The 13,026-nt window shown below is 44.8% G+C and overlaps 1 protein-coding gene across 1 annotated transcript in view; it reads left to right on the forward strand.

The window, feature by feature from the left end:
- The window catches only part of MINDY4 (MINDY lysine 48 deubiquitinase 4), a 156,038-nt gene that overhangs the window by 69,339 nt on the left and 73,673 nt on the right, over positions 1–13,026 (forward strand). The window contains exons 8-9 of the mRNA XM_036738541.1: positions 3,775–3,891; positions 5,037–5,125. Coding sequence (XP_036594436.1) covers positions 3,775–3,891; positions 5,037–5,125 — 206 coding nt within the window. The remainder of the gene's footprint in view (positions 1–3,774; positions 3,892–5,036; positions 5,126–13,026) is intronic.

Genomic DNA, 13,026 nt, shown 5'->3' on the forward strand with positions numbered 1-13,026 from the left:
GTCTGCCGCTGAGGGGCCTGCAGATCCTTCCAGTGAATCTACAGATTCCCCACAGATCCCAGCACTCTGGGTTACAAAATGCAGTTGCTGCATCCACCTGTCAGGAGTCCGCAGGATAGTAGGGGAGGTTGTCTTCAGGTCGTTTTTATCTGAACCCTGTCAAAAATATGAGAGGGAGATGACAGTAAACAAAGAGAACTCTGTATGGTTTCCAAACTAAAGAAGTTCAGCCAGAACATCCTATTGATCATTTGATGTCCAAGGATGACCTCAACGTCTGTGGCTTCACCAAAAACCAAATTGAGCAGCTCCTTCACTTCATGGTGCCCTTCTCCAGTGACATAAGCATGACGTTTGGGTTTTATAAGTATAGAGATAGAAACTGAAAGCTTTGATCTTGGCTCCAGGCAAGGCACATGAACATAAAACCATCAAGGAGAAGGCCATGATTGAATATATTAAGAGGTTTAGTGGAATCCTGAAATCAAAGCTGTGAATACCTGTGCCATGTACACGGCCAGGCCACAACAGCCCAGGAAAGTAATCCAACCCAAACTGAGTGGAGTGCAAGCCCCTTCAGCTTCAGACAGCTCTAGCTAGATGATTCAAAAGGACTGAGACTTGTTCTTAGAGCACTAAAGCCCAGACAAACCGCCATCACTTCCCTGAGCATAGATCTGGGCTGATGTCCAGGCCCAATGACCTGGATAGGGCAGGCTTTCCACGTGGGATGTCCAAAAGGAACTCAGACAATAAGACGAGCATTTTCGTGGACCGAGCAGCACCCAGAAAGAAGTGCATCATAAATCCCACATATCCCTTTTAAAACTGCCCAGCCTCCCTATGCTTCCTTCTCAGCTTCCTTCTGTTCTGGACTTCATATTAAAAAAAATTTGTGTAGTCTTCTTATATTTTGGTGTGACTGTTGTTCACGCTTCTCTCTCCCCCAATTTAAAAGAGTAAAAACAACTCTGTAACAAACAAGCTTAAGAAGCAGAAAAGCCACCTCAAAGTCCCCTGGAGTCTGTCACCTGCCTGCCAGGGAGTGGGTAACACACTTCACCCTCAGTCCTCTGGTGGTGACCATTACCTAGGTCAGTCCTTCAGAGGTTTTTTGTTTGTTTGCTTTTTACAATTCTGTCATTGCATAAATTGTTTTCCTGGTTTTGCTCCCTTCACTGTCTTAGGCCCAGCATGCTTGGATTCTCTGAAATCCTTCTCCTTTGGCTTTGCTCACTGCACAGTAATATTCCATCCCATCCATAGATCATCATGTGTTTAGCCATTCCCCAGCCGATAGGCATCTCCTCAGTTTCAGTTCTTTATAGGCAACAGGAAGAGAAAGACAAACAATGACTGATTTACATAGATTTGTTGGTGGAAATGGAGGGGTTGGTGATGGGAATTCAGGACCGAGTTATTGCCACCAGAAACTGCCAAAGGACTGTCCTGTAGGAGCCTGGACTTGGTGTACAGTGCAGACTATGCAGGCCCCTGCAGGCTGTAAAAGTAGAATGTCCGTTGAAGACCTAGTGGCTAGAATCACATATCAGAAGCACTGTGTCTTTCATGGCTGACAGATGACAGATCCCTGTAATACAAATACAGACTCCAAAATATCCTGGAGAATTCAACCAATAAATTGTACAGGAATTGGACCAAAGTGCTGCCCGTAATCACTCAGACATAGCAAAACCCCAGGAAAACCTAAAACCAGTGTTTTTAGTCAGTATCCCCCTACTGAGTACTCAGTCTCCCAGTTCTGTCATGGAACAGAAGGGAGGAGCATCATGGGGGATCAGGCTGACCTCATGCTATCTCTTGTGTCTTAAGGATTTTTTCATTGGGCATGCAGAGGGTGACAAATTATCCCATTGCTTTTATTCAACTACAAAAGCAGTTATTTCACCAACCTATATCAGTATCTTTAGTAGATTAAATATAAATGAGGAGTGGCAGGTTCGTGACTTGTCCCTGGACCATTTGTATCTCAGCAAAAAAGGTGAAAAGATTAGAACAACAACAACAATAAAGTCTACTGCGCTGTGTTGTTTTGGTGGAGATTGCCACTTACAGATGCTTTATTGAACACTTGGAAGTGCATAGAGATATTGATAGTTCCAAGAAAGTAATCTCCTCGATGGTATCAAAACAGGGAGCCCTGCTACTCTGCCAGGATGGGTTGGAGATTTCCTGCACAAAGTCTGTGTTTATGACCTTCTGAAGCTGTGGTGGTGGGCCTCTGCCCCAATATGACTATGGAGTGTGCATAGAAGCTCCGACCACTGAAGGGAAGAGTGGAATAGATTGTTGCTTAATGTCATATGCTGGAGCTGTAAGGAACATTAGATTACATCTGTCTTTTTTAAAGTAATATTTTATTTTTCCTAATTATATGTAAAGACAATTTTTAACATTTGTTTTTCAAAATTTTGAGTTCCAAATCCTCTTCCCTCCTCCTTCCCTCCCTGAGATGGTAAGCAATTTGATATGGGTAATACATGTGCAGTAATGCAACCCATTTCCATATTAGTCATATTGTGAAAGAAAACACAGACCAAAAAAACTACAAAAAAGCAAAATGAAAAATGGTCTGCTTCTGTCTGCATTCAGACTCCATCAGTTCCTTTTCTGGAGGTGGATGGCATTTTTCATTGTGAGTCCTTTGGAATTGTTTGGGATCATTGTATTGCTGAGAAGAGCTAAGTCATTCACAGTGTTCATTGTGCAGTGTTGGTGTTATCGTGTACAATGTTCTCCTGGCTCTGCTCACTTCACTTTAAATTGGTTCCTGTAAATCTTTCCAGGTCTATCTTACTTTTTTATTAAAAAATTTTTTTCAAATAAAAATCTGCCTTCTGTCCCTTCCACCCCCTCATTGAGAAAGCAAGAAAATCAAAACCCTTATTACGGACGTACATAGTCAAGTAAAACAAATTTCCATTTTGGTCATGTCCCCCCACCCCAAAAAAGTTTGTACTTTGCATGCTAAGTCTGTTACATCTCTCTTCTGGAGGTGGGTAGCGCGCCATTTTGTTATCACTTTTCCAAAGTTTTTCAGGGTTATTTGTCTTTACAGTATTGTTATTACTGCATAAATTGTTCTCCTGATTCTGTTCGCTTCATTCTGTCTCTGTTCAGACAAGTCTTCCCGGACCAGCATTCTCAGATTTCTCTGAAACCATCCCCTTCATCATTTCTTATAGCATGATGTGTTCCATCACCATTCCCTAAGGTTCCAATTAATTGATTTCGTGGGTCTTAGATGAGACCTCCACACTCAGGTCAGGTGTTGAACCAATGTGACATTGACACAGTGACTCTGAACACCTTTGGTTCACACATCCTTCATGGTACCAGAGATTCCCTGAAGGTAAATGTAAGAGTCATGGACAGAATGTTGGATCAAGCCCAAGGACTTGAGTTCTTGTCTTTTACTCACTAACGCATGAGAGGGTCCAGTGGCTCACCAGCCTCTCAGGGGAATCAGCACACCTGCTCTGTCACCTCCCCACACTGTTCTGAGAATCAAATAAGAGAATGGATCTGGAAGGAGGGATTGGAGGGTTAAACACTCCTGGAGGAATTGTAATTCATTAAATATATGACACATTGGATTTGTAATATGAAATATACTGCCAGAGCTCTCCTTTTTTTTGAAACAAGGAAATTCTGTGCACAGCCACAGAGGTGACTTTTGTTTTATTGTTTTATTGTTATTATTTATTTTATTATTCACATTACAAGTAAAATTATTCCTTTCTTCTTTTTAAGGAAATAAAAACCATTCTGTTTGGCTCAACTCTTTGTGGCTTCAGTGAAGAATGGAAATTGCAGAATTTTACATTCAGTGAAATGGATCAACTCAAGTATGGCCTCGTGCAGAACAAGGTAGGAAGTGTGAACCTCTCTGCCACCTGTGGCACTTGGAAGAGGCTGGAGCTGTACAAGGAAGGAGGCTCTAATAGACCAGGGCACAGTGTGTACTCTGAGAAATCTGAGTCCCGACAGACCCAGGGTCAGCTTGACTTTTTGTGCCCCTTCTTTGCCCCCGGGCCAGATGGTACGTTGGGGCAGGGAGCACAGGCTCAGAGGGAGCTCTCCTGGCTGTAAGCAAGGCCAACCTGACCTTCCTGCTCCAGAGCATTTGACTATATTTTTGTTGAATGGTTTTTCAGTTTCACTTTAAGAAAGCAGATGCACTGTGGTTGCTCTTGGCTGACCTTTTCACCTATCACATTTTTACCTGGGTTCAAAACATTCCAAATTGTTCTCCTGAAATTTCATTGCACATCAGTTATAAGATAAAAGAATTATCCAGTGATGCCGAAGAACTGAATGAGGCTCTGTTTCTAACCCTCTGAGGACTAGCACATTCTGTCTCCCTCTGCCTCAGTCCCAATGGGGTGGGAGTGGTGCTGGCCCTCCACTATCCTGTTCTGATCCAGCATGGTGACCCAGGGTCACAGCTCTGTGTCTGTCAAGGGGACTAGGGATGATGTCCACAGTACCCTGATCTGGAGTTTTCCCAGTTGAATGGGGGAAACAAGAGGAAGCTTATTAAGTACCTACTGTGTGTCAGGTATGATCCTAAGTGTTTTTTTTTTCACAAAGACTATCTCATTCATTCTTCACAACAACCCTGACAGGTAGGTGTTGTTATCCCCACTTTACAGCAGAGAGAGGTTCACTGATTGGCCCAGGGTCCCAGAGCTTGTCAGTGCCCAAGGCTGGAGCTCTAGGCAAGGTGGCGATACCAGCTGCCAGTGCCCATGTGACCAAGTTGAGTCAGGCTTGGCTCCTCAGACCCCCCAGGAGCACAGCTGTCCTGCCAAGGGTCTGGGGCCTCTGTGATTGTGTGTGCAGAACTGGGGCACTCATGGCTTCCTTTCAGGGGTATTGGTGAGGCTCCATAAGTTCCTAGTTAGTGGGAAATCTGTCCAGTGGCATGAAATTGTGGGCAGTATAAATGGCACCCTAGAATCATGCTTTGTCAACTCATCCTTCTCGTCCTCCTTATGTCTGATTCTTTGTAGGGGGGACCATGTGGTGTCTTGGCAGCTGTGCAGGGCTGTGTCCTGAAAAACCTGTTGTTTCGGGGAGAAAGCAGAAGAACCAGCATTCGGTAAGTCACCAACTATGGTGAAGGTTCTGTATTTAAGGAAATTCTGAGAAATTTCCTCTGGAAAAGACAGCTGAACTGACCTACACTAGTAGGAAATTACCCACCTGCAAGGGCTTTATAAAAAAGCTCATTAACGGTCCATTTCTAATTGCAGTGTTTAATGAATTGATTTAGCAGTTGTGCACATTAGTTCCTTTGTTAAAAATTCATTAGTTATTTATTTTAAACATTCTTTTCTTTTTAAAGTTTGAGAAGGCAAGCAAAATGACATGTTATACATGTGAAATCATGCCAGACATATGTCCGTATTTGCCACATCACAAAAAGCCCTCCGAGATTATTAGTTCTCTCTCCGGAGATGGATAGCAACTTTTCACCATGAGTCCTCTGAAGTACCTTGGATCATTGTATCGATCAGAGTATCCAAATGTTTCATGGTTGGTGATTGTTACAACATTGCGGTTAGTGTGCGCAATGACCTCCCAGTTCTTCTCATTTCACTTTGCATCAGCTCGTGTAAGTCTTGCCAAACTTTTTTTTGAGGAGGGGAGGCAGGACAGTTGGGGTTAAGTGACTTGCCCAAGGTCACATAGCTAGTAAGTGTGTCAAGTGTCTGAGGCTGGATTTGAACTCAGGTCCTCCTGACTCCAGGGCCAACGCTCTACTCTCTGTGCCACCTAGCTGCCCCCCTTGCCAAGCATTTCTGAAACCATTCCCCTCACTACTTAGAGCAAAACAGTATTCCATCACAATCACATGCCATAGCTTGTTCAACCTAATTGATTACAATCCCCTCAATTTCCAATTTTTTGCCACCACAAAAAGAGCTGCTGTAACTATTTTTGTACTTATAGGCCCTTTTCCTTCTCTTTGATCTCTTTGGGGTACAGATCTAGTATTGGTATAGCTTTGTCAAAGGGTGTCTACAGTTTTATAGTTCTTTGGGCACCATTCCAGATTGTTCTCCAGAATGATTGGACCAGTTCACAACTCCACCAACAGCTCATTAGTTCATTTGCCTTCCTCCTCTCCAGCATTTATCATGTGTGAGGTGGTGCCTCAGTCATTTTAATTTGCATTTCTCTAATCAACAATGAAATTAGAGCATGTTTTCACATTACTATAGATAGCTTCGACTTCTTCTTCTGAAAGCTGTCTGTGTCCGTTTGTCGATTGGGGAATGCCTCTTATTTTTACAAATGTGACTCAGTTCTCTTTATAAGGGAAGTTTGCCTTTAAGAATGTTTGATATCACTTCATTGTCTATGGTACCTTTTAGCAAAATATACTTTCCCTGCTTACCTCTTTTAATTAGGTCTTTTTTGCCTTTGCTTTGTCTGAGATTGTGATTGCTACCTCTGTTTTTTCACTTCAGCTGAAGCATAATTTATTATGCTTCAGCTCTTTATTTTAACTCTCTCTATGTGTTTCTGTTTCAAATGTGTCTCTTGTAAACAACATATTGTTGGATTCTAATGGATTTCTATCCATTCTGGAAATGCTTCCATTTCATGGGTGCGCTCATCCCCATTCACTTTCAGTTACGATTTCACTCAATCCTCTTTATTGCTTATTCTTTCTCTCTCTTTGTCCTGTCTCTTCTCCAAAGTCAGTTTTGCTTCTGACCACTGCCTCCCCTAATTCGCCCTCCCTTTTATCATCATTCATCCGCCACCTCTCTTACCTACTTCCCCTCCTGTTTCCTGTTTGCATAAGATAGATTTCTTTCCCTGTTTATATATATATATATATATATATATATATATATATATATATATATATATATATATATATTTACACACACACATATACATATATTCTTCCTTCTTTGAACCAATTTGATGAGAGCGAGGTTCAGGCATTGCCTGTTCCCCCATTTTCCCCTCCACTATAAAAGTTCTTCCTTCATGCCTCTTTTATGTGAGAAAAATGTTCCCACTCTGTCTGTCCCTTCCCTTCTTCCCACGCTTCTCTCTTTTCCTTCAATTTTTTTAGAGATCATCTCAACATGATTGATTCAAACCCAATGCCCTCTATCTATATGGACTCCTCACTGCCCTACCAGTGATAAAGTTCTTAGGAGTTAAATGTAGCATCTTCCCATGTAAAGATGTAAAAGGTTTAATTTGATGAGTCCCTTATGATTACTCTGTCATGTTTACCTTTTTGTGTTTCTCTTGAGTCTTCTATTTGAATGTCAGATTTTCTATTTGGCTTTGGCCTTTTCTTCAGGAATGCTTGAAAATCCTGTATTTCATAAATGTCTATTTTTCCCCTGAAGAATTATACTCAGTTTTGCTCAGTAGGTTATGTAATCCTAGCTTCTTTGTCTTCTAGAATATCATATTACAACCCTTCTGCTCTTTTAAAGTGGAAGCTCCTAAATCTTGTGTGTGATCCTGACTGTAGCTCTCTGACATTTGAATTGTTTCTTTCTGGCTGTTTGAAGTATTTTCTCCTTGACCTGGGAGCTCTGGAATTTGGCTTACAATGTTCCTGGGAATTTTCATTTTGATCTCTTTCAGAAGGTGATTGGTGGATTCTTTTCATTTCTATTTTACCCTCTGGATCTAAGCTATCAGGGTAGTTTTCCTTTATAATTTCTTAAAATATTATCTCTAGACCCTTTTTTGATCATAGCTTTCAGGTAGTCCAAAAATAATTCTTAAATTATTTCTCCTCAATCTGTTTTCTAGGTCATCTGTTTTTCTGTTGAGATATTTCATATTTTCTTCTATTTTTTTCATTCTTTGGACTTTGTTTTATTTTTTTTCTTGATGTTTCATGGAGTCATTAGCATCCACTTAGCCAATTCTGATTTTTAAGGAGTTCTTTTCTTCAGTGAATTGTGTCCCTTTTACCATTAAGACAGTTATGTTTTTTAAGGAATTATTTTCTTCAGTATTTTTTATGCCTCTTAAATCAAGCTGTTTATTCTCTTTTCACAATTTTCTTGCCTCTCATCTCTTTTCCCTCTTTTTACTTTACTACTCATCTCTTTCTTTAACTCCTAGAATTCTTGTTGGGCTTGGATGCAATCAGCCTTTTTCTTTGAGGCTTTTCTTAAAGCTGTTTTCACATTGTTGTCTTCTCAGTTTATGTCTTGGTCTTACTTGCCACTGTAGTGGCTTTTATGGTCAAATTCTTTTTTTGTTGTCTGCCCATTTTTCTAGCCTATTTCTTGAGTTTGAACCTTCTGATGAAGTTGGACTCTGCTTACTCATCCCTTACTTGTCCCTTGCTTGCTCAAGCCTGCACATCTCATCACCACATTAGACCATGTACAGTCAGGATCTCTCTGGATCTGATTGAAGAGCACTCGATGGACCACAGGGGGCCCAGAGGACAGAAACCTGGGTATGAATCCTGTCTCTGCTCCTTAGCTGGCCTGTGTCCCCAGAGGAGTCAGTCAGTGGCTCCTTCTGCAGGAACATGCTGTACCCTGAACTCTGATCATCAAGGAAATTTTGAATGGCTAGATGTGGGCCCTGGTAAACCCCTGGCCTTGGGAGGGGGGTATCATCAGCCCCAGGAGAGTAAGTGCAGGGTGCTGCTGCTACTCTCTCAGGGAGACACTTAGGACTCTACAGGTCAGGTCCTTTCCGATGGCAACCCTGATAATTTCTGAAGACCATTCCCAGAGCTCGGCCAGGTGCTCCCTTATCAGTCTGTAGGGGATAGGGGATGGCGATAAGCTTGGGGACACGGAGAAAGTCTTTGTCTCAGCAGGTGTGCACCCCCTGAACCAGCTGCACTGCTTCACAGAGATCGATTCACCACATTTCAAGGCAGTCCTCGACCCCCAGGCTTTATCATTTCCCTTCTCTGAGACAGGGCTTAGCACTTGTTCCAGCTACATGCCACCTTCTCCATCTTGTCCCACCATCCGCACTCTTGGACAGGTCGAGTTTGGATACCTCTGGGACATCCAGTGTGAGATGATGTAGGACTGGTGGTCCAGAGAGAAGTTTGGGCTGTATTTCTAGATTTGGAAATCACCTGAATAGAAATGAACCCTGAACCCCTGTAACTGATGAGATCCTCAAGTGAAATCAGATAGAGGAAGAACAGAAGGCCCAGACTGAAGCTTGGGGGATCCCTGGCTTAGTGGCATGACCTGGATACAGATCTAGGTTTGGCTTCAAACTAGATTATTTCTGCTGGCACTTCTAGCTTTGACGCCATAGCCTACCCTCAGTGTTTGCCCCAGGATATCCTCTGGCTCCCCCAGCCTTGTGGACGACCCCCTTGGAAAGATATTCCCTTTCTTTAGTCCCCAGGCTGACTGAAAGGCCCTCAGAAGAGTCTAGAAGGCTCAGGAATGACCAGGCTTTTAGATTTCCCAAGGAAGGCTCTAACCTCTGCCCATGGAGCTGTCCAATAACTCATTTCAACTTAAAATTGAGCCTCAGAGATGCTTTTGAACTCTGCTTTTGGAAGCCTTAGAGGAAATTATGGATCTTTTCCCAACAATTAGGGCAGAGTCTTTAAATCTATTCCAGGAAAGGCTTGTCAGCTCTACTATGGCTGGCTGCTCTCCTGGGCCATTAAATCATGCGTTGCATGGGCCTCCCAGAACAGCTTACCTCATGAACCCAGTGGTTTCAAGTGGGTACCATAAGACTGTGACTTCCTTTCCGAGTACTGAGTTATCCTCCCAAGCAAAGGCAGGCATTGCCACGTAGGATGGAAAGCCAGAGACAGCTGACGCCCTGGTCCCAGTTACTCAGGAGAGCAGTGGGGAGGGGAAATTTTCCTGTTATTGGGAGTGAGGCTATGTCCGCGTCTCCTTCCTCTGCCCCTGCCACCAACTGAGGGGTCATTCATGATGTAGTTGCCAAGCTCTGGACTCAGCTGCTCTGTGTGGGAAACAGCTCGGGCCTGGGGGAGCAGAGGTGTGAACCCGAAGGCAGTTCTGTGCTCAGCCATGTGCTTCAGCCTCTCTGGGTCACAGATGGGGAGGGCTTGCTGGTTGAGAACATAGAACTTGGTGCTTGGCCTCAAAGGATGGGTAGAACAGCAGAAGAATCCTAGGTGGGAGCAGGCGTGGCCTGGGTGATGAGCAGAGAGGAGCTTCACAGTTTTATTGGCATTTCTTGGATAGTGATTCTGCTTCTTCGTGATGCCTGGGGCCTCTCAGTGGAGCCAGGCTGCCATTTCTAATAGGTGGCAGCATCCATTGCTGGGGTTAGGTAGACAGGCCACAGCAGCCCGTGGCTTTGAGGGAGAGAAGACAAAGGCTCCCTCAGGTCCTGGTGACTGCCCCTAACTGACCTGCCATGTGAGGTGTAGGGCCGTCCTCGTGCACTGAGCCAGAGGCCTTCATCATAGTGGGGCCACTACCCCTCACATTCCTACTCTGTCCATAGGAGAAACCCGACTTGCATGGCCCGGGTACTTGTGCTGGTATTAATAAGGTGGCTGCTCATCAGTTTTCTTTGTGGAATGTCAGTACCTGTGCAGTGTTTGGGGCTGTGTTTCAACAATCTGGCTAGCAGCTGTTCCCCCCATGGGGGAAGACTCATTCTCATTCTCTCCCAACAACAAGAACGCTACCAGCATACTGCAAAAGCACAGGTTCTTTTGATCTGCTTAACTAAGGAAAGCTATGTGAAGGGGTTGACAAGCTTACTTTAATTCAGCATACAAATATCATTCACTTAGTTCAGGGGAAAAAGCCAGCACCCTAAACTTCAGAATAAAATACAACTAAATTACAAACATCGACAGACAGACCTTGTCTGATTCAAATCCCAATTCATAGTTACCAGAGTTTAACAAAGCCTCAGCTTCCAGGTTACAAGCTAGAGGGCCCTTAGCTACAGCTGCCCAGAGTCTCTGCATCAACACCATCTCCAGTGAGAGCCCTGTGCAAATGGCTCTGTCCTCTCTTCTTATAGGGCTTCAGACGTCATCAAACGTCATCTGAATGACCAGAACTTAGGCTGCTATGATTGGCTCTTGGGTTAGCCCCTCCCCTTAGGACCCTGGGAGGTTCATATCCACATAGGTTGGGTTAACACCTAATAGGGGTTTGGGCCTGGGGCTTAGTACTTAGTAAGACTCAATGAAATACACTGAATTACTCAAAAGAAACAAAGCCAAACTCTTCAAGGGCACTTGTTGAACTAAGTGCTAAGAGCCCATTTTGCTTACCAACACAGGCTGGGAGGAAGTGGCAGTGAGCATGGTATTTTGTAGAGGTTTGAGAGTATTGGGTGGTGGGGGTACTTGGTGTCTCCATGGCCCTCCATTGACTCTTGATCTATCTGGGCAGGCCGATGATGGGAGAGCAGCCACTGAGAGTGTAGAGAGGAAGCCCTGATGAAGCCTTCCCTCTGGGCAGGGTGGAAGAAGAGGGATTCCTGGTGGAGACAGCCTCCTGCCCTCTTCTCCTCGGCCACCTCCAGCAGCTCCCCATTACCTTTGGGGTCACCTAGAAACTCCTACCAAGACAGGCCTCGAGCTGCAAGTGTTCCCCAGAGCCTCTCTATTCCTTACCCATAACACTGTCTCCTGTCTCTGTGCCTTGGTTGTCCCTGGAAGTCACTCCCTTCCTGTCTCTGCCTCCTGGGGTGCCTCTCTCCCCTAAAATGCCGCTCAGGCACCATTTTCTACATGAAGCTTTTCCTGACATCCCCCTTCACCCCACTTCTCACACCCTCCCTCCCTCCCAGACCACCTGGCTCTTTGACTGCTTTATGTGTGTTTGTATTGATGCACTTCTGAATCCTTGCTATGGGTGTGGTTAGGTGTGCTTGTCAGCTGCCCCAGCGGAGCGTAAGCTCCTTGGGAGTAGGGATCTTGCTTCATTTTTTGGACGTGTCCTCAGCATCCCACGGTGCCTAGCACATAGGAGGTACTTAATCGAACCCTTATTTGTTAACTGATTGGTTTGGCACCAGGGCCAGGATAAAGTGAACCATGGGGGAAGACTCATTCTCAGCCCATCTCCATTAGGCAAACCCCTGAGCTAATTCAGTGCCTTAAGCAATGCAGGCTGAAGTGTCCTGATTTCTGGCCTGTGGTATCTCCTCCATTCCCAGCTAGCACATGTCCAGGCGCACTGGTCTGGACCACTTAGTGAGAGCTCATCTCCCCTGGCTCTCTCTCCCACTACCTCCCACCTTATCTTGGGTTTAGCTGCCCAGTTAGCTTAAAAGTCTTCTTGACAGAAGAAAAGAAACAACCCTGGCCTTCACCAGTTGTCTTGTTTTTAAAAAGCGATCTTCTGGAGGCGTATCACTCTGATGTCACAGACGTTTCTCCACCTAGGCCCCACCCTCCATCCTTGCCCTGTAGCCCAGCTGCATGACGAGCATGATGTTGTGCATGGGCTCGGTGGCCTCTGCGGCTGCAGCCCCACTTCTCTTCCACAGGCTTGGGGACGGGACAACTCCACGTGGGGCTTTCTTGGTGGGTTCTCTTGGTGGTACTGCTTACTTTACTAATTGCATCCAGCTGGAGGGCTCTTCCCAGGTTTCACCATTTCTTCCATCTGCCCGCTCCTTTCCTCTTTCTGTCCAGCCTCAATCTGTAAGCTGATCCCTCCCTTGTATGTTAATTTCTTGCTCCCCTCCTTCTCCTCCTAAGCATCCTCCTGAGCCTCTGGTGGTTCTGGATGGGAGGATCCCTGGCAGCACACAGCCTTCTTCTGGTTTAACAGTACAAGCTTGCTGGGATCCCTTTCGGTCACATCACTCTGTCCAGATTCCTGCCCCCTCTGCTGGCCAGGCCATGATGTCCTGAAGACCCCCCGCCCCAACACACACACAAACACTCTTTTTCTTTTTTTTTTGAGGGGGGAAGGCAGGGCAATTGGGGTTAAGTGACTTGCCCAAGGTCACACAGCTAGTAAGTGTGTTGAGTGTCTGAGGCTGGATTTGAACTCAGGTCCTCCT

This window comes from Trichosurus vulpecula, chromosome 9, assembly GCF_011100635.1.
Source record: "Trichosurus vulpecula isolate mTriVul1 chromosome 9, mTriVul1.pri, whole genome shotgun sequence".
Taxonomy (NCBI): Eukaryota; Metazoa; Chordata; class Mammalia; order Diprotodontia; family Phalangeridae; genus Trichosurus; species Trichosurus vulpecula.